General features: G+C 52.0%; 1 protein-coding gene across 5 annotated transcripts in view; it reads right to left on the bottom strand.

Annotated features, from left to right (window-relative positions):
- The window catches only part of RBPMS2 (RNA binding protein, mRNA processing factor 2), a 41,173-nt gene extending 14,900 nt beyond the window's left edge, over window positions 1-26,273 (bottom strand). For 4 of the 5 annotated variants that reach the window (XM_039469378.2, XM_074392829.1, XM_039469376.2 and 1 more), the window contains exon 1: window positions 25,896-26,273. In XM_039469378.2, coding sequence (XP_039325312.1) covers window positions 25,896-25,982 — 87 coding nt within the window. In that variant the 5' untranslated portion in view covers window positions 25,983-26,273. Of the gene's footprint in view, window positions 1-25,101; window positions 25,312-25,895 lie in introns of those variants that run through there. The other variant, XM_074392830.1, reaches the window with a different exon arrangement.
- Between the last annotated feature and the right edge of the window lie 258 nt (window positions 26,274-26,531).

Raw genomic sequence — 26,531 nt, 5'->3', positions numbered from 1 at the left:
TATTCAGGAGGCTGAGGTATTAGAATCCCTTGAACTCAGGAGGCAGAGGTTACAGTGAGTCAAGGTCACACCATTGCATTCTAGCCCGGGGAACAGAGTGAGACTCCATCTTAAAAAAAGGCCACGCACAGTGGCTCACACCTGTAGTCAGGAGTTCAAGACCAGCCTGGTCAACATGGAAAAACCCTGTCTCTGCTAAAAATATAAAATTAACCAGGCGTATTAGTGCATGCCTATAATCCCAACTACTCAGGAGGCTGAGGCAGGAGAACTGCTTGAACCTGGAAGGTAGAGGTTCTGCTAAGCAGAGATTATGCCATTGCACACCAGCCTGGGCCACTAGAGCAAAACTCCATCTACAAAAAAAAAAAAAAAAAAAAAAAAAAGATGCTTCACTGAGTTACTATAGTGCCACTACACTCCAGCTTGGGAGACAGAGCAAGACTCCATTTCTGGAAAAAAAAAAAAAAAAGTGGGTGGGGGGCACAGCAGCTCACACCTGTAATCCCAACACTTTGGGAAAGGCCAAGGTGGGCAGATCACCTGAGGTCAGGAGTTAAAGACCAGCCTGACACGGAGAAACCCTGTCTCTACCAAAAATACAAAATTATCGGCACATGGTGGTACATGCCTGTAACCTCAGCTACTCAGAAGGCTGAGGCAGAAGAATTGCTTGAACCTGGGAGGTGGAGGTTGTGGTGAGCCGAGATCATACCGTTGCACTCCAGCCTGGCAACAGAGGGAGACTTCATCTCAAAAAAAACAAAACAGTCTGGGTGCGGTGGCTCATGGGCTGGGCGTGGTGGCTCACGCCTATAATCCCAGCACTTTGGGAGGCCAAGGCGGGTAGATCATGAGGTCAAGAGATGGAGACCATCCTGGTCAACATGGTGAAACCCCGTCTCTACTAAAAATACAAAAAAATTAGCTGGGCATGGGGGCGCACACCTGTAGTCCCAGCTACTTGGGAGGCTGAAGCAGGAGAATTGCTTGAACCCAGGAGGCGGAAATTGCGGTGAGCCGAGATCGCGCCATTGCACTCCAGCCCGGGTAACAAGAGCGAAACTCTGTCTCAAACAAAACAAAAAAATTACCCAGGTCTCCCTACTATACACTCAGCCTGGCAAAGGTGATGCATGCCTTTGGGTGCTGCAAAAGGACAACAGGACCTGAGCACCCACCCCTCTGGGTAGCTCAGGGTCTCTCCCCAACACCTCACCCCCAGAGGATAAGCCAAAAGAGGACAGCCACCAGTGCCCTGGATGGAGGGACCTAGATCAGTACCACTCCCCTTGCTCCTCCCTATCCTCACCAGGAAGGCAGGACATGGTTTGGGTCAAAGACCCAGACTAGAGGAGCCCCACAGAAACCTCTGCTTCAGTTCTCCCCAGGGGCCACACATTTCACCCGGGCTAATTTTAAACCCTCCCTCAAACGGCTCCTTTCTGGCCAGTTCTCCCCAGAGGTCTCTTAAACAGAAAGTTCTCAGCATAGAGTTTCCTGCTTGGGGTGGGGTGAGTGTAGGGGCTGTTTCCTCAACCCAGCTGGACTCATTTCCAGGATTCCCTCTGGGCTCCATGACCCTTTTCCTCAGGGTTCCATCTTTCAGGTTCTAAAGAATCCAAAAGGCTACCCCACAGCTCCCATCCTGTCCCTGGCCACCTCTCAGGTGGTCAAGGGAATCACGGATGAGCTGGTAGGTCCCTGTCTGCCTGAGCACAGAAGCTCTGTAGGGAGCAGTCTGGGAGGCGAAAAAACAACAGTCTGATCCCCAAACACCTGCCTTGGTTCCTACTCGATTCCAGCCACCCCAACAGATGACATCCCCAAGCCCATCTGACAGACAGGGAAACAGAGACCCAGAAAAAACTTAGTAATTTGTCAACGGCATGCAGCTGAGTTCACAGAGCAGGGCTCTTGAGACCAGGCCCCCCAACTCTGCTGTCTGTGATGGCAAGAGGGGGCTGCACTGGGCAGCCTCATCAGCCTCATGGGTAAGTGCTGGCATCTGTCCAATCAGTAGTCAGTCCCTTCCTAAGACACTTGTTTAGGATGACAGTCACACCAGAGCGAGCGGGGTAGAAAAAGGGGAAACTGGCAAACCAGGAGCAGGGAAAGCATGGGCTCTGCAGGCCAACCAGCCACACATGTTAAGGACAAGAGGTTCCCAAGCCACCCCGCACCTGCTTCCATCAGGCCTACCTAGCCCATTCCCTCCAGGGCCCGGACGAGCATCCCCAAAGCTGCCTGCACTGCCCCTGTGGCTCACCCCTTCCTTCTCCTTAACTAAAGGCATCCAACCTTCAGGTCTTTCTGGCTTCCTCACTCTCTTTTCCTTCCTCTAAAGTCTCGCAGTGGCCATTAGGACCCCTCGCCTTATCGTTCCCAGCAGTCTGAGCTTACGCCTCACCTTGATTACAGAAAGCCCTAGAGACAGGAGCCAAGCCTCAAAATGTTTCCATCTCCCTAAAGTGCCTAGAGTCAGGCCTCAGCACTGGAGACTCACTGCCAGAGACCAGATGTGGTCCAACATGGCAGAATGGCAGAGGGGGCCAGGCGTGGTGGCTCACACCTGTAATCCCAGCATTTTGAGAGGCTGGGGCGAGTGGGTCACTTGAGGTCAGGAGTTAGAGACCAGCCTGGCCAACATGGTGAAACCCCATCTCTACTAAAAATACAAAGTTAGCTGGGTGTGGTGACACTTCCCTGTAGTCCCAGCTACTTAGGAGGCTGAGGCAAAAGGATTGCTTGAACCTGGGAGGCGGAGGTTGCAGTGACCCAAGATTGCACCATTGCACAAAAAAAGGCAAAGAAAACAGGCCTTAGTTACACTGGAGTTTGCTTCCTAGCTTCATGTTTGGCCTGAGGAAGCCACTTCAGCTTTCTGAATCTCAGTTTCTTATTTTTATTTATTTTTATTTTATTTTATTATTTTTCCTTTTTTTTTTTTTTTTTTTGAGACGGAGTTTCGCTCTCGTTGCCCAGGCTGGCGTGCAATGGCGCGATCTCAGCTCACCGCAACCTCCGCCTCCTGGGTTCAGGCAATTCTCCTGCCTCAGCCTCCTGAGTAGCTGGGATTACAGGCACACGCCACCATGCCCAGCTAATTTTTGTATTTTTAGTAGAGACGGGGTTTCACCATGTTGACCAGGATGGTCTCGATCTCTTGACCTCGTGATCCACCCGCCTCGGCCTCCCAAAGTGCTGGGATTACAGGCTTGAGCCACCGCGCCCGGCTATTTTTCCTTCTTTTTTTGAGACAGAGTTTCGCTCTTGTTATCCAGGCTGGAGTGCAATGGAGCGATCTTGGCTCACCACAACTTCCGCCTCCTGGGTTCAAGCAATTTTCTTGCCTTAGTCTTCCGAGTAGCTGGGACTACAGGCATGCACCACCATGCCCAGCTAATTTTTGTATTTTTAGTAGAGACGGGGTTTCACCATGTTGGCCAGATGGTCTCGATCTCTTGACCTCGCGATCCACCCGCCTCGGCCTCCCAAAGTGCTGGGATTACAGGCGTGAGCCACCGCGCCCGGCCTTTATTTTATTTTTTTATTTTTTATTTTTTTTTTTGAGACGGAGTTTCGCTCTTGTTACCCAGGCTGGAGTGCAATGGCGCGATCTCGGCTCACCGCAACCTCCGCCTCCTGGGTTCAGGCAATTCTCCTGCCTCAGCCTCCTGAGTAGCAGGGATTATAGGCACGCGCCACCATGCCCAGCTAATTTTTTGTATTTTTAGTAGAGACGGGGTTTCGCCATGTTGACCAGGTTGGTCTCGATCTCTCGACCTCGTGATCCACCCGCCTCGGCCTCCCAAAGTGCTGGGATTACAGGCTTGAGCCACCGCGCCCGGCTATTTTATTTTTTTTAAGATGCAGTCAGGCCGGGCACGGTGGCTCAAGCCTGTAACCCCAGCACTTTGGGAGGCCGAGGCGGGTGGATCACGAGGTCGAGAGATCGAGACCATCCAAGCCAACATGGTGAAACCCCATCTCTACTAAAAATACAAAAAATTAGCTGGGCATGGTGGCGCGTGCCTGTAATCCCAGCTACTCAGGAGGCTGAGGCAGGAGAATTGCCTGAACCCAGGAGGCGGAGGTTGCGGTGAGCCGAGATCGCGCCATTGCACTCCAGCCTGGGTAACAAGAGCGAAACTCCGTCTCAAAAAAAAAAAAAAAAAAAGATGCAGTCTCTCTCTGTCACCCGAGCTGGAGTGCAGTGGTGCAATCTCAGCTCACTGCAACCTCTGCCCTCTGGGTTCAAGTGATTCTCCTGCCTCAGCCTCCCAAGTAGCTGGGATTACAGGTGCACACCACCATGCCCAGATAATTTTTTTAGTAGAAACAGGGTTTCACCACGTTCGCCAAGCTGGTCTCGAACTCCTAATCTCAAGTGATATGGCCTGCCTTGGGATCACGTATACTAGGATTATAGGTGTGAACCACCATGTCCAGCCTCTTTTCTTTTTTTTCTTTTCTTTTTTTTTTTTTTTTTTTTTTTTTTGATGGGAAATGGAGTTTCGCTGTCTCCCAGGCTGGAATGCAGTGGCTCTATCATAGTTCATTGCAGCATCAAACTCCTAGACTCAAGAGATCTTCCTGTCTCGGCCTCCAGAGTATCTGGGACTACAGGTATGCAACACCATGCCTGGCTAACTTTTCCATTTTTTCTACAGATGAGGCTCACTATGTTGCCTGGGTTGGTTTTGAATTCCAGGGCTCAGGCAATCCTCTGTCCTGGCCTCCCCCAAAGTGCTGGGATTACAGGTGTGAGCCACCATGCCTGGTTTCAGTTTCTGCACAACACAGACACCATCTACCTCCAAGACTGAAAACTCACCTTACCTTCCCCTTATGAGAGCAATAAAATGCTTGCTTCATTCCCGGCTCCTGCATTTACCTCCACAAGGGCCTCACTCATCAGGCCACTTACTAAGGTTGTCTCCTGAAGCTGGATTGGGTCCAGGTCAGACTGAAGCTGGGAATGTGGGTGAGATGTCTTAAAGTGGTCACTAGATTCTTTAGTTTTTTTTTCTTCCCCAGGGGAGGTAATATCCAAAACAAAAGACACCATAGAGATCAGCTAGTTCAACCCCTTCCTTTTATAGATGGGGAAACTGAAGCCAAGAACAGGGTGACAAAGCAGGGTGACAAAGCAAGGTGACGGCACTGCCAGGATCCTTCAGGAATGGCAGGGACAGAGACATGCAGTTACCTCTCCAAGGTCCACCCAATGAGTCTTGTGTCTCAGGCCAAGTACTGAGGACCACTCTGGTACCTACCTCAGGGCAAGAGGGCCTGACATTCTGGAAAGAGCCTGGATGCTCCAACTTGGGCAACATAGCAAGGCCCTGACTCTAAAATACATCAGCCAGGCATGGTGGAGGGCACCTGAGGTCTGAGCAACTCAGGAGGCTGAGGTGGGAGCATCACCTGAGCCCAGGAATTCGAGTCTGCAGCGAGCCATGATCATACCATTTGCATTCCAGCCTGGGCAACAGAGCAAGACCCTGCCGCTAAAAAAATGTTTTAAATTAACAAAAAAAAGGTTAGATGCAGACAAGGATTCAGGCACCAACAGCTAGCTGATGACAAGAAGGAAAGATCAAAGAACCCACGTCCTGCCTGGATTTATTACAAGAACTCAACACACATACAAAATGTTTTAAAGCATCTGAAGAGTACATGGGGTGGTTCTGACAATCTCAGGCTACTGGAAGGCACCAAACTCATTCACTTGGGCCCTCTCCTTTCACACTCTCATTCCTTCTGCAGAAGCATCCAGCAACCCAAGGAATCATCTCCTTCCTGTCCCAAAATGTGAAGAGCAACCACAGCCCTCATAGCAAGAAATAGCTCCTCATAGCAACCACAGCTCCTCATAGCTGGGAGCACTGTCAGGTCCTCAGCACAGCTGGAAGGTACGTCTACAGTCAGGTGGATCCAGTACCAAGGAACCCTGGAGAACAGATGGAGGATGATCCCGAGAACTCAGTCAAAGAAGATACTTGTTGAGGAACAACTCTTCTGGTGGAATGTGCTACAAGCACTAACACAGGCAAGGAAGGTGGCCAGGGTTGTGTACCATACAGAACACCACAGACATGGCTATGTGGCCTTCGTGACCAACAGGAGCAGACCCAGTCCTGCTGGAGGTCCCAGCCAGCGCCAGCCCTACCTAGGGGAACTGATCAACTTTTGGCACAACTGTGTCTCTGCCCGGCAAAGCTTTGGGGGCATCCAGAGCTGCTTTTATCTGAAGCAAGCCTTGCTGCTTGTCTTCCCTCTAGAGTCACAGGGAAAGAGAGGGTGGGAGAGGGGTCCATGGACCAAGCCTGACTCTTTTGGGGAGAGGGGGCTGTGTATTCTTGAGCTGTTTCCCTCCAGCCAGTGCTATATCTAGAGTGCCTGGGGGCTACCTGTTTTAAATTAAAAATTAAGCCGGGCGCGGTGGCTCAAGCCTGTAATCCCAGCACTTTGGGAGGCCGAGGCGGGTGGATCACGAGGTCGAGAGATCGAGACCATCCTGGTCAACATGGTGAAACCCCGTCTCTACTAAAAGTGCAAAAAATTAGCTGGGCATGGTGGCACGTGCTTGTAATCCCAGCTACTCAGGAGGCTGAGGCAGGAGAATTGCCTGAGCCCAGGAGGCGGAGGTTGCGGTGAGCCGAGATCGCGCCATTGCACTCCAGCCTGGGTAACAAGGGCGAAACTCCGTCTCAAAAAAAAAAATTAAACCAGCAACCCATTTTAATCTTTTTTTTTTTTTTTTTTTTTTTGAGACCGAGTTTCACTCTTGTTACCCAGGCTGGAGTGTAATGGCGCGATCTAGCTTACCGCAACCTCCGCCTCCTGGGTTCAGGCAATTCTCCTGCCTCAGCCTCCAGACTAGCTGGAATTACAGGCACACGCCACCATGCCCAGCTAATTTTTTTGTATTTTTAGTAGAGACGGGGTTTCACCATGTTGACCAGGATGGTCTCAATCTCTCGACCTCGTGATCCACCCGCCTCGGACTCCCAAAGTGCTGGGATTACAGGCTTGAGCCACCGCGCCCGGCCCATTTTAATCTTTAAATTTTTTTTGAGATGAGGTGCACTCTGTGGCCTCGGCTGGTCCTGAACTCCTGGGATCTTCCTGCCCCAGCCTCCCAAAGTGCTGGGATTATAGGCGTGAGCCACCTCTTGACCTCTCCCCACCTCCTTGAGAGGCCCCTCAGTCTCACTCCCAGCTCCAGCATCATAACTCAGCCCTGGAGTCCCGGGCAAGGGGACAGCAGCACCCAGGTGGCACAGGAATTACAGCACCCCCATCCTCAGCCCTGTTTCTAGAGGCCCCTAGAATGGGAAATCCCCTCCCAGTACAAATAGGTATAGAAGGAGCTTCTCGACCATATTGTCTTATCCCACCATGATAGAGGAGCCTGCCCAGGCCACCCAGCCCTCTCCCTTACGAAGGTGTGAGCTGCAAACTAACATCTGAATGTTCTTCCTCCACAGCCCTCTCGAGCTCAGATTAAAGGTCACTTTTTAGACAAGAGAAGTAGGAAGAAGGGGCTCTGGCAAACCCATTCCCAGCTATGTGCTGGTGATGTTCTTCCTTCTGACAAACTGATACTTGTTTCAGGATCTTCAGAAAAGACCAAATTAAACAACCCTTTGGGAGCAAAGTGTTAGAGACACCTAAGACACCAGCACAAATCCAGGCTTGTGTGGAAAAGGCTTCCGGCAGGACTCAGCCTGGTTTTGTTGGTTTTGTTTTTGTTATTGTTTTTGGTTTTTTTTTGAGACCGAGTCTCGCTGTCACCCAGGCTGGAGTGCAGTGGCACCATCTCAGCTCACTGCAACCTCTGTCTCTGGGATTCAAGCCATTCTCCTGCCTCAGCCTCCTGAGTAGCTATGACTACAGGAGCACACCACCACACCCGGCTAATTTTTTAGAAGAGATGGGGTTTCACCATGTTGGCCAGGCTGGTCTCAAACTCCTGACCTCAGGTGATCCGCCTGCCTTGGGCTCCCAAAGCACTGGGATTACAGGCATGAGTCACCACACCCGGCCTACTCGGCCTGTTTCTATCAGCTCAGGTAGACGTCTCTCTTGGCCATGGACACGACCAGTAGCAGACCTGTCATTTAAGCTGCCACCACAAAAGGCCAATGCCCTGGACAGCAGCTGCTTAGGGTCCCTCCTTCCAGGGCCCACACAGGGCCCCGCTCACATGGGGGTCCTGCAGGAATAGGGAATGGGCTGATGGGGGAGAAAGTGGGGACAAAGCAACTGAGCAAAGCCTCTATGAAGAGCAGGACTGGGATGTGGGTTCGGCCAGGAGCCACGACCATGGGGACCCACATTTGGTAAGAGAAGTGGCTGGAGCCTGGCTGCTCACCAGAAGCATGTCTCCCTCTGCAACAGGAGGGACTAGTCCAGTGCTGAGGACCCCAACTCTCAACTTTTCAGATACTGCAGCCATGAGGACAGGTTCCAGAAATGCTGGTTTTTATTAGAGACAGAAAAGGGAAACACTGCTTTCAAAAACAGCGGTAGGCCCAGGGGTATTAAAGTCTCTTATGCTTTAAGACTGGAGGACAAACATGGCCTTAGAATAGACACGAAAGAACCCCAAACTCCATGAAGCACCACCTAGAAAACAGACCCTTCTCTGGATCACCTGTGGTCAGGAGTATGAGACCAGCCTGGCTAACATGGTGAAAACCTGTCTCGACTAAAAATACCAAAAATTAGCCAGGCATGGTAGTGCACGCCTGTAATCCCAACTCAGGAAGCTGAGGCAGGAGAATCTGCTTGAAACTGGGAGGAGGCGGCTGCAGTGAGCCAAGATCATGTCATTGTACTTCAGCCTGGGCAACAAAAGCAAAACTCTGTCTCAACCAAAAAAAAAAAAAAAAAAAGAGAGAGAGAGAACAAGAAAAGAAAACAAATAGACCCTCTCCACCAAGGATGCTGAGGCAAGAAACCCCTGGAAACACTCCTCACTCCTTCCCACCCACAGACGACCCACCAACCCACCAGGAATAGTCTCCCCTCGAGGCCAACTCTGGCCTTCTGTAAACTCCTGCCTCACAGGGTTGGGACTTGGAGAGAATACACACCCAGGCAAATCTCACTGCAGGCAACACAAATATCCTACAAAAGAAAACAAATGACTTTTGAAAATGGATTATCTGCAGCAACCCTTCAGCATTTCTAAAAGTTAGAATTCAATCGGGAGAGAAAGAATTGTTTCAACTGTCCCCTCACAATGTTCAAGTAACAAATGCAAGTGGCTTCAGCAGTCCCCTACCCACTGCTTTGAGCTAGCTCTCCTGGTGTCATCTGGATGGAAAACACTACTTTGAGAAGGGGGTGGGAAGAGGAGGGAAACCCAAAAATGGAAAAACAAGCCTCTTATAAGCCCCTCCCACATCCTTCCCCAACTCCCAGCCCTCAGCAGCAACCCAAATACAGAACATCTGAGCTGGAAGAAACCTTATTTTTAGACGAGGAAACCAGGGCCTAGAGGTCAAGCAAGTTGCTCGCAGTTACCAAGCATGTCAGACACAGCCTGTGTCCCCATGTGCCCGGCTCACGGTCAATGCTCTTTTGCAGACCCCGATCTCACACGAACCCACTCAGACCCAGTGGGGCCAGCCCGAGGTACCCAGGACCAAGTGGCCTTCAGTTTTTTGGTTTTTTGTTTTTGTTTTTGTTTTTTGGATACAGGGTCTTACTCTGTCGCTCAGGCTGGAGTGCAGTGGTACAAACATAGCTCAATGCAGCATCAATCTCCTGGGCTCAAGTGATCCTCTCCCCTCAATCTCCTGAGTAACTGAGACCACAGGTGCACACCACAAAGCCCGGCTAACGTTTTTTTTTTTTTTTTTTTTTTTTTTGAGACAGAGTTTCGCTCTTGTTACCCAGGCTGGAGTGCAATGGCGCGATCTCGGCTCACCGCAACCTCCGCCTCCTGGGCTCAGGCAATTCTCCTGCCTCAGCCTCCTGAGTAGCTGGGATCACAGGCACGTGCCACCATGCCCAGCTAATTTTTTTGTATTTTTAGTAGAGACGGGGTTTCACCATGTTGACCAGGATGGTCTCGATCTCTCGACCTTGTGATCCACCCGCCTCGGCCTCCCAAAGTGCTGGGATTACAGGCTTGAGCCACCGCGCCCGGCTTTTTTTTTTTTTTTTAAACACGATGCTCTGTCGCCCAGGTTGGAGTGCAACGGCATGATCTCGGCTCATTGCAACCTCTGCCTCCTGGGTTCAAGCGATTCTCCTGCCTCAGCCTCCCAACTAGCTGGAATTACAGGGGCCCACCACCATGCCCAACTAATTTTTGTATTTTTAGTAGAGATGGGTTTCACCATGTTGGCCAGGCTGGTCTTAAAATCCTGACCTCAAGTGATCTGTCCACCTCAGCCTCCCAAAGTGCTAGAATTACAGGCATGAGCCACTGCCCCCAGCCCCCTGGCTAATTTTTAAATTTTGTGTAGAGGTGGGGTCTTCACCATGTTGCCCCAGCTGATCTGAAATTCCTGGGCTCAAGCAATCCTCCTGCAATCCCAAAGTGACTCACACCTGTAATCCCAAAGTGCTGGGATTACAGGCATGAGTCACCACACCTGGCCTGGTCTTCAGCTCATGACCAAATAGAACAGACACAGTATCTTGCAAAAGGTTGGGGTAGGTGTGATGGTGGTGGTGGCAGGGGATGGGGGGTGGACCCACCTGATGATGCCATGGTGAGTTCTGCATGGTTACAGGTCAACAAGACTGACTGCTAGCCGGGCGCGGTGGCTCAAGCCTGTAATCCCAGCACTTTGGGAGGCCGAGGCGGGTGGATCACGAGGTCGAGAGATCGAGACCATCCTGGTCAATATGGTGAAACCCTGTCTCTACTAAAAGTGCAAAAAATTAGCTGGGCATGGTGGCACGTGCCTGTAATCCCAGCTACTCAGGAGGCTGAGGCAGGAGAATTGCCTGAGCCCAGGAGGCGGAGGTTGCGGTGAGCCGAGATCGTGCCATTGCACTCCAGCCTGGGTAACAAGGGTGAAACTCCGTCTCAAAAAAAAAAAAAAAAAAAAAAGACTGACTGCCAACTCCCCACAGCTGAGTGTGAGCGGATCTAGGTGCCCCACTAGCTGTGGGGAGGTGAGGGGTGGGTGGCTGGAGAAGGGCCTAGCCATCCCTACCAGCACAGACCATAAGTTTATGACTTATTATCTAAGTTTTTAGAATTTGCTCCCGTCATCATTGTACCCAGATCCAATCTGGCACCCCCAGGGGAAAGAAAGCCCACTGAGAGCCAGGATACCACATTCAAGCTCCTGCTCAGAATACACCCGCTGACCAGATTTCAAACAAAAGACAAAGAACGGAGCTGGGCATGGTGGCTCACACCTCTAATCCCAGCACTTTGGGAGGCTGAGGCGGGTGGATCACGAGGTCAAGAGAGCGAGACCATCCTGGTCAACATGGTGAAACCCTGTCTCTACTCAAAATACAAAAAATTAGCTGGGCATGGTGGCGCGTGCCTGTATTCCCAGCTACTCAGGAGGCTGAGGCAGGAGAATTGCCTGAACCCAGGAGGCAGAGGTTGCGGTGAGCCGAGATCGTGCCATTGCACTCCAGCCTGGCTAACAAGAGCAAAACTCCATCTCAAAAAAAAAAAAAATTAGCCGGGCGCTTGCCTGTAATTCCAGCTACTCGGGAGGCGGAGACAGGAGAATTGCTTGAACTTGGAGGGCAGAGGTTGCAATGAGCCAGATCACCCCATTGCTTGGGCAACAAAGTGAGAACTTGTCTCTAAAAAAAATTTTTTAAAAGACAACCTCAAAACAATGCCAGGAAGCGTGGGTTGAAACCTCAGCCCTGCCACCAGCCACGGCAGGTGGTTTGGTGGCCTTCCCTCCTCCGCCTCAGCTACACAACAGTAGACTTGCCTCAGGTCCCATCACACACCAACACTCTATGACACCAGCCATTTTAAAGGGCAGTAGGAGAGTGTGACTGAGTCTTGGATAAGGCTCAGCCACTGTCCTCCACCTGTTCAGAGCTTCCATGACTCCTGCCAACAGGAAGGCAAAGAAGTGGTATGAACAGAGAAGAGAAGGAGAGAGAGCTGCAAGTCAGAAGCCAGCTCTGGACCCTAGGCTAAGCTGAGCCTGGGAGCTTGAGGGTGGTCTCTGCAGAGCCAATGCAGGGATTGCAGAACAGAAACCTCAGGACAGTCACACCCTCAGTGTGGTCTTGGTTGCCGTGGTGGGTGGGGGTGACAGTGTTTTGGGGAATTGGTCCTGCCTGGGTACTGAGCTTAGGCTTGGCACCAGCAGGTCTCTCTTACGCCTCCCAGAGGAAAGAAGGCCCTCTGAGTGTGACCACTTGACGCGAGGCGGATGGAATGTGGCGACATGGCCCGCAGACCCAGGACTTATAAGGCTCTGAACAAGGACACAGGGAAAGAGAGCAAGCAACACACAGCCAGACAGTGGATGTCAACCTAGATCCACACACTCCACAACATGTTTCCCATGCTTCCTGCAAGGAGCTCCGCAGCAGCTCAGCTACCCAGGCAAGGGCGCCGCCCAGATCCCCTTCCAAGCAGCCCCCGCCTAGAGGACCCTCAGCCCCAGGGTTTACCAGTATCGCCACAGCCTGACCTAGGATGAAAAAGTCCCAGGTTCAGGTGGGATCCGTTGTTCTGCCTGTCCCTGCTATCCTAATTCCAGCCCCAACTCCCATATTATCAGGGCTTGGCTATAAGGCCCCATCCTGGGCTGTACCTTGTAATTTCTTTCCTTTACACAAACCAACAGCAAGCAAAGCTCATAGTCCTTTGAGCTACAGGCAAAACAGGTATAGTGTCCTCACTTTACAGATAGAGCAATCAGTTCAGGGATCGGGTGCCTGGCTGGTCAGTGGCAGAGCTGAGGCTCAAGACCAAGTTGCCTGAAAAGTTTGGGGCTCTTTCCCATAATGTGCAATGTGTCCTAGACTTCCAACTGTGTGTGTGCAGGGGTTGGGGGAACAGAAACTAGGGGGAACTAAGGCAGAGTGAAAAGTTCTCTAAAAGGAGAAACAGGGCTAGGCATGCATAAGGTTTCAGACCCCATTCTCCAAGCCACTTCCAGCCCCAGGAAGAGAAGCCTTAGTCTTGGGAACACACCTGGGTCACAGCCTGTTGCACTTGACCTACATCTCATTTAGAGAACTAGACCAAATAGGCCGTGCGTGGCTCATGCCTGTAATCCCAGCACTTTGGGAGGCCAAGGTGGGTGGATCACCTGAGGTCACAAGTTTGAGGCCAGCCTGGCCAACATGGTGAAACCCCGTCTCTACTAAAAATACAAAAATTAGGCCGGGCGCGGTGGCTCAAGCCTGTAATCCCAGCACTTTGGGAGGCCGAGGCAGGTGGATCACGAGGTCAAGAGATCGAGACCATCCTGGTCAACATGATGAAACCCTGTCTCTACTAAAAATACAAAAAATTAGCTGGGCATGGTGGCACGTGCCTGTAATCCCAGCTACTCAGGAGGCTGAGGCAGGAGAATGGCCTGAACCCAGGAAGCGGAGGTTGCGGTGAGCCGAGATTGCACCATTGCACTCCAGCCTGGGTAACAAGAGCAAAACTCTGTCTCAAAAAAAAAAAACAAACAAAATAAAAATACAAAAATTAGTCAGGTGTGGTGGCATGCGCCTGTAGTGCCACTACTGAGGAGGCTGAGGAAGGAGAATCATTTGAACCAAGGAGGCAGCGGTCACAGTGAGCCAAGATTGCGTCACCGCACTCCAGCCTGGACAACAGTGCGAGATGTCTCAAGAAAAAAAAAAAAGAATGATTGTTTTGGCCAGGCTCAGTGGCTCACGCCTGTAATCCCAACACCTTAGGGGGCCGAGGTGGGCGGACCACGAGGTCAGGAGCTTGAGATCAGCCTGACCAACATGGTAAAACCATATTTCTACTAAAAATAAAACACAAAAAATTAGCTGGGCATGGTGGCACACACCTGTAATCCCAGCTACTCAGAAGGCTGGGGCAGAAGAATCACTTGAACCTTGAGGGTGGAGGTTGCAGTGAGGCAAGTTCACACCACTGCACTCTTGCCTGGGCGACAGGGTGAGACTGGTCTTAAAATAAAAAGGGAGGCCGGGCGCGGTGGCTCACGCCTTTAATCCCAGCACTTTGGGAGGCCGAGGCGGGTGGATCACGAGGTCAAGAGATCGAGACCATCCTGGTCAACATGGTGAAACCCTGTCTCTACTAAAAATACAAAAAATTAGCTGGGCATGGTGGCGCGTGCCTGTAATCCCAGCTACTCAGGAGGCTGAGGCAGGAGAATTGCCTGAACCCAGGAGGCGGAGGTTGCGGTGAGCCAAGATTGTGCCATTGCACTCCAGCCTGGGTAACAAGAGCGAAACTCCATCTCAAAAAAAAAAAGAAAAAAAAAAAAGGGTTGGGGGGTTGGGAAACTAGACCAAACAGAATGAGCTATCCTTACAGACTTGGGGTCAGGGCAGGATGGCTGAAGCCTGCTTTCCATCAGGCTCCAGACAGAGCCAGGGGCCAGGACTTGGCTTTCAGAGGCAAGGTTCACTGGGCACCCCAGCATGGAAGCCTCCCAGGCCCAACCTCCTGCAGCCCTCTCTGTGCTGTGCGGCCAGCTAACACAGATCTACTGCCTGCCTGTGTGTCTGGCAAGGGTTGCAGTTAACACCACTGCCACGCAACATCCCACAGAAGGGGACTAGATTCAAGGCTTCGGGCCAGAGGACCCCTCCACCCCTTCCTGCCAGCTCCTAAATCAATACTTCCAATCCTTAAACCACATGATGCTATGCTGGCAGAAACACACAGCCCCGAGCCCACCACACCTGGCCCATCAACTGACGGAGGCAAATGAAACCTGACAGGAGAGAGGTTTCTTAACATGATGCTCCTGTCAGGAGAGGGTTTCTGATCAGAGGTAGAAGCTGCTTCTAGAACCTGCATTCTGGTTTGGAGCTCCCTGCCACAAACACAGTAGGACCCTCCATCCCAAGCTGTGCCTGGATATGGCCATGACTGTACATCAAGAACAAGAACCAGGCTAGGCACGGTGGCTTACACCTATAGGCCTAGCACTTTGAGAGGCTGAGGTGGGAAGATCACTTGAGCCTAGGAGTTCAAGATCAGCCTGGCCAACGCAGCAAGATCTCATCTCTACAAAAAGCCAAGAAATTAGCCGGACATGGTGGTGTGCACTGGTGGTCTCTGCTACTCAGGAGACTAAAGCTGGAGGATCGCTTGAGCCCAGGAGCTCAAGGCTACAGTGAGCTGTAATCATGCCACTATACTCCAGCCTGGGCAACCAAGCAAGATGTGTGTCAGAATGAAAAAAAACAAAGAATAAGGACCAGTCTGGGCAAAAGCTGGAGGGTGCACAGAACCTTTGCGTCAACAGTTCTTAAAAAATTGTCTCGAGGGCCAGGCGCGGTGGTTCACGCCTGTAATCCCAGCACTTTGGGAGGCCCAGGCGGGTGGATCACGAGGTCAAGAGATCGAGACCATCCTGATCAACATGGTGAAACCCTGTCTCTACTAAAATACAAAAAATTAGCTGGGCATGGTGGCATGTGCCTGTAATCCCAGCTACTCAGGAGGCTGAGGCAGGAGAATTGCCTGAACCCAGGAGGCGGAGGTTGCGGTGAGCCCAGATCGCACCATTGCACTCCAGCCTGGGTAATAAGAGCAAAACTCCGTCTCAAAAAAAAAAAAAAAAAAATTGTCTCAGCTCCCATGCCAGTATCCTCTCCTAACTCCCCTTCCCGCCCCTGTCTGCACTAAAAACGTAAGATAGTTGTGGAGGGGGAGGTTGGTTAGCCACAGAGGAGGACTAAACATTCCAGACTTCCACCATGGCCTGATCCAGGTCAGGCTCTGCCCATCCTCCCTGGAGGTTGGAGGCAGCCTTGATAGCTTGTGACAGTTGAGAGCCTCTGCTCAGATGGCCATGAGTGATTGACAAGCAAGGCAGATGGGTCTAGGCAAATGCTCCCACTATGCCCAGCCCCTGCTGCACTCCAGAGGCCTTCCATGCTGATACAGCCACCACTGCACTCTTCAGGAAGGGAGGGCTCAACAATCCTGCCACCTGGCTAGTGTTGGCACATTTCAGACGTAACTATACTCTCCCTACGGCACTGAGTCACAATGCCAGCAAAAAAATAAAAATAAAAAAGAGGTAATTGAGCCGGGCGCGGTGGCTCAAGCCTGTAATCCCAGCACTTTGGAAGGCCGAGGCGGGTGGATCACGAGGTCGAGAGATCGAGACCATCCTGGTCAACATAGTGAAACCCCGTCTCTACTAAAAATACAAAAAAAACTAGCTGGGCGTGGTGGCGCGTGCCTGTGATCCCAGCTACTTAGGAGGCTGAGGCAGGAGAATTGCCTGAGCCCAGGAGGCGGAGGTTGCGGTGAGCCGAGATCGCGCCATTGCACTCCAGCCTGGGTAACAAGAGCGAAACTCCGTCTCAAAAAAAAAAAAAAAAGAGGTAACTGTACTCTCTCCATCCAAGGGTGGAACCTGGGAAGCAGCAGAATACAAGGAGGCCACGCCGGTGCCCGGACAGACGGTGAACAGGTTCTGGCATGTGAAGCCTCAAGGGCTGCCCACAGTTCCCACTTCATGGTGGCATGTTTTTGTTTTTGAGACCAAGTCTCATTCTGTTGCCTTGGCTCACTGCAACCTCCGCCTCCCAAGTGTAAGCAATTTTTCTGCCTCAGCCTCCTGAGTAGCTGGGATTACAGGCATGTACTTCCTTCCACACCTGGCTAATTTTTGTATTTTTAGCAGAGATCGAGTTTCATCACATTGCCCTGGTCTCAAACTCCTGGGCTCAAGTGATCCACCCAACTCAGCCTCCCAAAGTGCTGGGATTATAGGTGTCACCACCGAGTTTCTTTTTTTTTTCCTTTTTTTTTTTTTTTTTTTTTTTGGAGACAGGGTCTCTCGCTCTATCGCCCAGGCTGAAGTGCAGTGGTAGGAATGTGGCTCATTGCAGCCTTGACTTCCCAGGGCTCCCACCTCAACCTCTTGAGTGGCTGAGACTACAGGCATGTGCCACTGTGCCAAGCTAGGCAGCATGGTTTTTGAAGTATAGGGGACAGGTTATGCCCCACTGCCTCATGGCTTTGCCAGAGGCGTGTGGATCCTCCTGGGGCAGCCATAGGCAGATGACAGAGGAAGTGACATGACACTAGATGTCGCTGCTTCCCATAACCAATGCCAAAGCATAGCCAGAACCCAGCACTGTAGTTCAGTTCTGCGTCATCTTCAACCAGGAGCTCAGCACTTAGGGCAGGCAGGACTCACCCCGCCTCCAGCTCGCAGGACTGTCCTGAGGCCCCGTGAGATAAAAGAGTTGAGAGCGTGAGGTTCAGCATCAATGACCTATGGCTTCCTCTACTTACAGTGCTTCCCAGTCCCACTCCAGACAGGCGGAGGATAGGAAGCCAGCATGTCCAAGCCTTGAGTGGGATTTTTTTTTTCTTTAGAGACAAGGTCTCGCTCTGTCACCCAGACTGGAGTGCAGTGGCACGATCTCAGCTCACTACAACCCCTGCCTTCCAGGTTCAAGCCATTCTCCCATCTCAGCCTCCTAAGTAGCTGGGACTACAGGTGTGCACCACCACACCCAGCTAATTTTTTCTATTTTTTGTAGAGATGAGGTTTCGCCATGTTGCCCAGGCTGGTCTTGAACTCCTGGGCTCAGTGAGATCACTCCTTGAACTCAAGTGATCCTCCTGCCTTGGCCTCCCAAAATGCAGGGGATTACAGGCGTGAGCCACTGTGCCTGGCTGGCCTCCTTGAGTGGGATTTAGAGGCTGGTTCTCTCTGGGGCAGACTAAACAGGCTGCCCATATACAGAAAAGGAAGGGATAAGGAGACACAAGAGAATGCCCCCACCAGAATATCAGGCAAATGGCTCTTTAAAATGCTCAAAGCAAGCCGGGCGCGATGGCTCAAGCCTGTAATCCCGGCACTTTGGGAGGCCGAGGCGGGTGGATCACAGGGTCGAGAGATCGAGACCATCCTGGTCAACATGGTGAAACCCCGTCTCTACTAAAAATATAAAAAATTAGCTGGGCATGGTGGCACGTGCCTGTAATCCCAGCTACTCAGGAGGCTGAGGCAGGAGAATTGCCTGAACCCAGGAGGCGGAGGTTGCGGTGAGCCGAGATCGCGCCATTGCACTCCAGCCTGGGTAACAAGAGCGAAACTCCGTCTCAAAAAAAAAAAAAAATGACATAAAATAAAATACTCAAAGCAGGCCAGGCATGGTGGCTCACACCTGTAATCCCAGCACTTTGGGAAGCCAAGGCAGGTGGATCACAAGGTCAGGAGTTCAAGACCAGCCTGGCCAACATGGTGAAATCCCATCACTACTAAAAATACAAAAATTAGCTGGGCATGGTGGCACATGCCTGTAATCCTAGCTACTCAAGAAGCTGAGGCAGAAGAACTGCTTAAACCGGGACCCGGGAGGCAGAGGTTGCAGTGAGCCGTGATCGTGCCACTACATTCCAGCCTGGGCTATAGAGCGAGACTCTGGAAAAAAAAAATGCTCAAAGCAATGGGTAGTGGAGGAGTGTGTGAAAGTGGTCACCTCCAGGTACAGGAAATATGTAAGTATGTCATTTATAGAGAATTTAAAATAAGACCGCTTGGGCATGGCAACTTACACCTGTAATCCCAGCACTTTAAGAGGCAAGGCAGATCAATCACTTGAGGCCTGAAGTTCAAGACCAGCCTGGGCAGCAAAGCAGTCCCCATCTCTACAAAAAATTAGCCGGAGGCGGATGCGGTGACTCACACCTGTAATCCCAACACTTCAGGAGGTAGAGGCAGACAGATGACCTAAGGTCAGGAGTTCAAGACCAGCCCGCCAACATGGTGAAACCTCATCTCCACTAATAAATACAAAACTTAGCCACCTTGCACCTATAATCCCAGCTACTGGGGAGGCTGAGGCAGGAGAATCACTTGAACCTGAGAGGCAGAGGTTGCAGTGAGCCGAGACTGCATCACTGCACTCCAGCCTGGGAAACAAAGTGAGACTCTGTCTTAAAAAAAAAAAAAAAAGTTGCAGGGCGCGGTGGCTCACGCCTGTAATCCCAGCACTTTGGGAGGCCAAGGCGGGTGGATCACGAGGTCAAGAGATCAAGACCATCCTGGTCAACATGGTGAAACCCCGTCTCTACTAAAAATACAAAAAATTAGCTGGGCATGGTGGCTCGTGCCTGTAATCCCAGCTACTCAGGAGGCTGAGGCAGGAGAATTGCCTGAACCCAGGAGGCGGAGGTTGCGGTGAGCCGAGATCACACCATTGCACTCCAGCCTGGGTAACAAGAGCGAAACTCCGTCTCAAAAAAAAAAAAAAAGTTAGCTGGGCATGGTTCTTGTAGTCCCACCTACTTGGGAGGCTGAGGTGGGAAGATATTTTGAGCCCAGGAGATCAAGGCTGCAGTCAACTATGATCATGTCACTGCACTCCAGCCTGGGCAACGAGACCCTGTCTTTAAAAAAAAAAAAAAAAATTAAAGCTGGTGTGGTAGCTCACGCTGGTAATCCCAACACTGTGGAAGGCCGAGGTGGGCAAATCACGAGGTCAGGAGTTCAAGACCAGCCTGACCAATATGGTGAAACCCGTCTCTATTTAAAAAAAAAAAAAATATATATATATATATATATATATATATATATATATATATATGTATTAGCTGGGTGTGGTGATGCATACCTGTCATCCCAGCTACTCAGGAGGCTGAGGCAGGAGAATCTCTTGAACCCAGAAGGCAGAGGCAGAGGGTGAGACTATGTCTCAAAAAAAAAAAAAAAAAAAAAAAAAAGGGCCAGGTACAGTGGTTCTCATCTGTAATCCCAGCACTGTGGGAGGCTGAGGAGGGTGGATCACAAGGTCAGGAGTTCAAGACCAGCCTGGCCAAGATGATAGAACCTCATCTCTACTAAAAACACAAAAATTAGCTGGGTGTAGTAGCAAGCGCCTGTAATCCCAGCTACTCAGAAGGCTGAGACAGAAGAATCTCTTGAACTCAGGAGGCAGAGGTTGCAGTGAGCCAAGATCACACCATTGCACTCCAGCCTGAGCAACAAGAGCAAGATACTCTCTCCAAAAAAAAAAAAAAAAAAAATTTTTAAATATGCGCCGGGCACGGTGGCTCACGCCTGTAATCCCAACACTTTGGGAGGCCAAGGCGGGTGGATCACAAGGTCAAGAGATCGAGATCATCCTGGTCAACATGGTGAAACCCCATCTCTACTAAAAATACAAAAAATTAGCTGGGCATGGTGGTGCGTGCCTGTAATCCCAGCTACTCAGGAGGCTGAGGCAGAAGAATTGCCTGAACTGAACCCAGGAGGCAGAGGTTGCGGTGAGCCGAATCGCGCCATTGCACTCCAGCCTGGGTAACAAGAGCGAAACTCCATCTCAAAAAAAAAAAAGAAGTGTAAGGATACATATTTTTCAAAAAAAAAAATTAAAGAAAATAAAACTGGCTTGGTTTATTATCTTCATGCAATGGCAACTCTAAATAATATCTGCGATAAAAGGCTCCTCCTGGCAGGGGCTGACAGCTCCCATCACCTGTCTTGGGACACCACCAGCCCAAAGGAAACTAGTCCAGAGTCAGTCTCTGGGTTTCTACTTGGCATCACCCAACACTCAACCATTAGAAACCTTAATTGCAGATACCTTTTCTCCCCCTGCCTCGAAGTCTCACCAAAAACTCTAATATAAAACACAATAGTAGGTCTACCGTGTGGTTAAGAGCAAACTCTGGGTTCAAATCCCAACCTCCCCACTTAACAGATACATGAAAGTTATTTAACTTCTCTGTGCCTCACTTTTCTCATTATGAAATGGTGATAGTGCAGTAAGTACTTCATAATGCTCTTACAAAGATTAAATTAAGAGTTAAAATGGTACAGTGCATTTAACAATGCCTGGCATAAATACAACATACAGGTTCATTATTAGTAGTACAGCCTCTCTCTTAGATTACTTAGGCAGAGGGGACACATCCACAATAACTCCCAGGGAGGAAGGGAACTGATCTCCTACTGCAAATCTGCCTGGCCCTGCTTCTTGGTGAGTGCCCAGAAACAGAGAAGCCTCCCTTACCTCTTATTCAAAAAAGCCTGCAGACCAAGATGTCCCAAACACCAAGATGTCCCAGATACTTCCAAATGTTCAAAGAAAAGGGAGGTGTCCAAATCGTACACTAGATCCAGGAATTCCTTCACACTAATCTAGAGTACTTTACCCTCCAACCCCCACACCCCCCTTCCTGTTTCATCCACACAAGTCTAAGCACCTGCTCACCCACACCTCAGGAAGGGCTGATTTCTAGCCACCCAGTGGTACCAGGGTCTTGGCTGCTTCCTGACACCCCTCTGAGGACACATGATGGGCTCTCAGGTACCAGACCTGCAAGAAGCAGCCCTGTTCCAGCCACACTGGAAGGGGTGGGAAAGCAGGGAAGGGCCAAGCCCCTCAGGTCAAACTGTAGCCCCCTTAGGTGCCATTAAGCCCTGACTTTCTATAGCTTACCATTAAACCGGCAAAAACTTTTTTAACTCTTAGAAACTTATACTCTTCTTCAACCCAATAGTATGAATACCACTCTCCCCATTCCTGGGGTGTCCCCCAGTTAAAAATTACTGTAACTTAATCTCTAAACTTATCAAGTTGTATACACTAAACATACAGCTTTATATATGACAATCATACCTCAAAAAAGTGGTTTTTAAAAATAACTGTAACTTTATATTACCTTGCACAGTTAGTTGTCCCCCTCAATATCTTAGGGGGATTGGTTCCAGGATTCCCCCTTGGATATCAAAATCTCCAGATGTTCAAGTCCCTTATATAAAATGTGGATATAACCCTATGCACAGGCCAGGTACAGCGGCTCATGCCTGTAATTTCAGCACTTTGGGAGGCCGATATGGGTGGATCACTTGAGGTCAGAAATTAAATTCTTTTTTTTTTTTTTTTTTTCCTGAGACAGAGTTTCACTCTTGTTACCCAGGCTGGAGTGCAATGGCACGATCTCGGCTCACCGCAACCTCCGCCTCCTGGGTTCAGGCAATTCTCCTGCCTCAGCCTCCTGAGTAGCTGGGATTACAGGCACATGCCACCATGCCCAGCTAATTTTTTTGGATTTTTAGTAGAGACGGGGTTTCACCATGTTGACCAGGATGGTCTCGATCTCTTGACCTTGTGATCCACCCGCCTTGGCCTCCCAAAGTGCTGGGATTACAGGCTTGAGCCACCGCGCCCGGCCAGAAATTAAATTCTTAAGACCAGCCTGCTAAAACCCCATCTCTACTAAAAATACAAAAATCAGCCGGGTGTGGTGGTGGGCACCTGTAATCCCAGCTACTCAGGGGACTGAGGCAGGAGAATCACTTGACTCTGGGAGAAGGAGGTTGCAGTGACCTGAGATCATGCCACTACACTCCAGCCTGGTCAACAGAGACTCCATCTCAAAAACAACACAAGGCCAGGAGTGGCAGCTCACGCCTATAATCCCAGCACTTTGGGAGGCTGATGTGGGCAGATCACCTGAGGTTACGAGTTCAAGACCAGCCTGGCCAACATGGTGAAACCCTGTCTCTCCTAAAAACACAAAAATTAGCTGGGTGTGATGGTGCGTGTCTGTAATATAGTCAGGAGGCTGAGGTGGGAGAATCGCTTGAACCCAGGAGGCAGAGGTTGCAGTGAATGCAGATCATGTCACTGCACTCCAGCCTGGGCAACAGAGGGAGACTCTATCTCAAAAAAAAAAAAAAAATCACATTTACCTCTCCCCAGTGGTAATTACCCAGTTATCCCTAGAGAATCACTAAGACAGGACATGTTTAGGTCAGAAGTTTGGCAGCACTGACACAATCTACCCTGAGCAGGTTCATTTACTGTATTAACTCATGTGATACTCAGCTCCAGCTAAAACTTACCTGTAGTACAGCAGAGCCTCTAGATTGGAAGGGACACTCAGCTTCTCCCCTTAATTCCCTGCTGTCCTCCTTAGCTTTCAGAGGGTATCAAAGCTTTCAACACATCTTCCCAAGTAGCAGAAAAATGCCGATTTTCCTCTAATCCCACAGTCATTACTGCCCTAATCCCAGACTCACTATGGCTGCATTGCCTGATATATTGCTGCAATATAGCAAACTCCAGGTAGTTACCCAAACAAGCCATGTGGTTACACAAACCTACACCCTCACTTATACATGTGACTCCCTCCTCTTGGAATGCCATTTCCACCCCCACAGGTCTAACCTCACTCCTCCTACTCACCCACATCTCAGAGAAGGCTGACCTCTAATCTCTCAGGAGCACCATGGTACCATGTGCTGATAGGATATCCCTTTATTTTATCTACCATTGCATTTCACATACCACCACTTCCTGGCAAGTCCTTCTCACCTCCTAGGCTGAGAGTTTTCACTTGTATCCCTAACCCCTGGGTCCAGAAAGAGAACTTAATGCTTATGACATGGATAAAGCCTATGGGTAAGGCAGGCAAGCAGGCAGAGTCAAGGCTATCCAAAGCAGTTCAAGACAAGCAGCCCTACTGATAACTTCTAGAACCACGAAAATACACTCCCTCCTTCAGTGACCCAGCAGCACCTTTAGGAACTGAGGTCTTGTGGTGAGCAGAAGCATTCCTTGGTTTTTTAGACTTGCTCTAGCTAATCTCCAAGAATTGACTGGGAAGAGTCCACCTCAGTCAGCCATGGAAGAAAACCACCACTGTTAACGCTTATTCTCCAGATGGTGTGTGGCTCTTAGTGGCTGCAAAACTGACTGCCTAGGGGGCATCTAAACTACAGGGAGGATTCCAGTTCCAGCCTACACCACCAATCCAAGATGGAGCTACCAGCAGAGGGGCTCATGGCCCACTATTCAAAAGACTAGGCCAGGGCTTGGGGAACATCACTTTGCCTTAACAGACCAGGCAGACACTGGGCTCCAGGAGACCCTCAGAACTCTTAGTCGTGTACCTCTGCTAAATGAGAGCCCACCAGGCCCTTTTGCAAGTGCACTGACTTTGAACCACCACGGGACCGTAAGTCTCAACCCTCAAGGAGGAATAGCAGGGACTCCATTTTTTGAGGATCCTGCCCGCTTTCCCAGAAAAGGTACTTAGAAAATGCTAACCCTCAAATGCTTTTTTCAAGACTTTAGCCTGGCCACATGGCTCACCCTTCTCACCCAATAGCAGGGGGTCTGAGAGTCTGCTCAGTCCCAGCCTCTTCCGCAGTGTGAAGTTCCCACTGAAGTCAATCCTTTAGCAGAAATGGGGTTCTGGGTCCCCACCCAGCTTCACAGGAGACATGCTCTCCCTCAATTTCAGCCCACGGCAGGGGGCCAAGCAGAAACCCCCAGCACTCCAGGAACCCTGTCACCCTTCCCAACTGTCAGGGGAGATTCTGAACAGTCAGGTAGAGTCAGGATGGGGGCAAGATCCCCAAAGCCAAGGGCCTGTTGGCATCAAGGTCCAAGGAGGACAAGGCCTTCTGGAGCCCAAACAACCCCACCACACCCAAGTCATTAGTGGACAGATGTCAGAGTTGTATATTCTTCCCTTCCCGTTGCCCCAAAAAGTGGGGATCCAGACCTAGATTCTTACCGACTGAGGCTGGCTGTAGGCCTCTTAATTGCCGAGAGGGGGCTGTCGGCGCTAAGCCCAGCCCAACCCAGCGGAGGGTCAGCGGCGCCATCCTGCACCAACCCCCCAGCACAAGGGGAGGAGGCAACACCAGTCCACACCACGGGCTCTGCGGTTTCTCCCCCAGGCCAAGGGGAAGGGCGCCCAGGGTGGATAACCAGCCCTCGGTTTCCTGGGCGAGAACATGCGAGGGAAGGCCAGGAAGGGTCTCTCAGCCCTAGAATGACGCAGCAGAGGCCAGAGGCCCGGCGAAGCCTGTCCCCTTCCACTCCAGTTCTCCTCTCCGCCAGCCTAGCTCATCGTCCCCATTCACTGATAGCTTTGAGGCTTTTATCCAGCACCGCACCCCGCGCACACATCCTCCTCACCATCCATGAGCCACCCAGCTGCTGGTGGTTCCAAGGGAGCCGCCTCACACTCCCTCCCTTTCGCACATGGCCAGTGGACGAGATGTGGTCGCCTCTCCTGGCAGGATCCACCCAGGCCAGCTTTGGGGTCCTGGCTTGGCTGCCAGGACAAACCCGGAGAGAGGAGGAGGAACTGAGTGTCTTCAGTCATGTCCTTCCAAACTAATTAACTTGTGGGCTCACCTCCGCCAAAGCCCAGGTTCCGGGGCTGTGAAGAAAGCCTGCCCATACCCATGACAACAGCCCGCGTGAACCGAGGTGCCGACCGGCCGGCCCCCAAGGTCACGGGGAGGGGGTCGGGGTGGAAAGGGCAGTGGAGTGAGGGTGCCGCCTGCGGGCCGTGCTAGTCCCGCTCAGCTCTGTGCCGCCGAGACGCAGTACCCGCCATGCAGGAGGTGCGCCTCGGAGGAGGGCGATGAGCGAGTCCCGGGTAGGGAGCGAGGGGCGCGCTGGTAGCAGGCGTGGGACGGACGCAGCGCCGCTCGCCCACCGCGGGACGCCCGGACGGGGGCCGGCGCGCGGCCCGCCTCGAGCCCGAGAGGGCGGGGAGACAATGCCCGTCCGGCGGGACCGTCCAGGCCGCACGCCCCCGCCCACGGACACGGGCCGCTCCTCCCCGAGCCTCGGGCAGCGGCGGGAAGGCGCCGGGAGCGTTGGCCACCCCGGCCCAGCGCGGCGCGGCAGGCCCCGCTCCCCCTCTCCCGCGCCCGCCTCGCGTGCGCTTCACCCTGCAAGTCCCGGGGCCGCAGACCCACCTCCTCCTCCAGGGAGCCGCCGGAGCCCGCGCCGGAGCCGGTGCCGGTGCAGCCGCCGTGCTCGCCGTCCGGCTTCGGGTTGCTCATGGTGCGGGGGAGGGGGCGGCGGGAAGGAATGCTAGGGCGGGCGCCGCGCCGGCCCCGCGGGGAGTGGGAAGGGGCGCGGTGAGCGGTGCGCTCGCGGGTGCGGGGCGAGTGGCGGGAGGCCGGCGGGGCGGTGAGAGGGGCAGCCGCCGCGTCGGGCCGGGGTCACATCAAGTTTGGCGGGTGCGGGAGGTGGGGAGGGGGTGCGGAGGGGGAGGCAATGGGAGCCGGAGAGGCCGCCGCCTCCGCCTTTTCACTGCGACCGGCGAGTGCGCCCGCGGTGGCGGCGGCGGCGGCGGCGGCGGCGGCGGGGGGCGGGCGCGGGGGGAGTGGGCGGGCGGCGGCGGGGGGCGGGGGCCGGAACCGGCCTCAGCTGGGTCCCGGCCAGCCCCCTCCCCCGCCCGCCGCGCGGTCTCCGGGGGAACGTGCAGCCAATCCCCGCCGCCCACCGCGGGCTCGCCCGGGCCCGGGCCGCTACGCGGCGGCCTCCGGCGGGGCCTTTCACCTTTCTCTCGCTTGGGTCAGCGCTCTCCCTCTCTCCTTTTCCCCGGC

The sequence above is a fragment of the Saimiri boliviensis genome, chromosome 2, assembly GCF_048565385.1.
Source record: "Saimiri boliviensis isolate mSaiBol1 chromosome 2, mSaiBol1.pri, whole genome shotgun sequence".
Lineage (NCBI taxonomy): Eukaryota > Metazoa > Chordata > Mammalia > Primates > Cebidae > Saimiri > Saimiri boliviensis.
The sequence above is the reverse complement of the archived record's forward strand: the minus strand, read 5'-3'. Positions and strand labels throughout refer to the sequence as shown.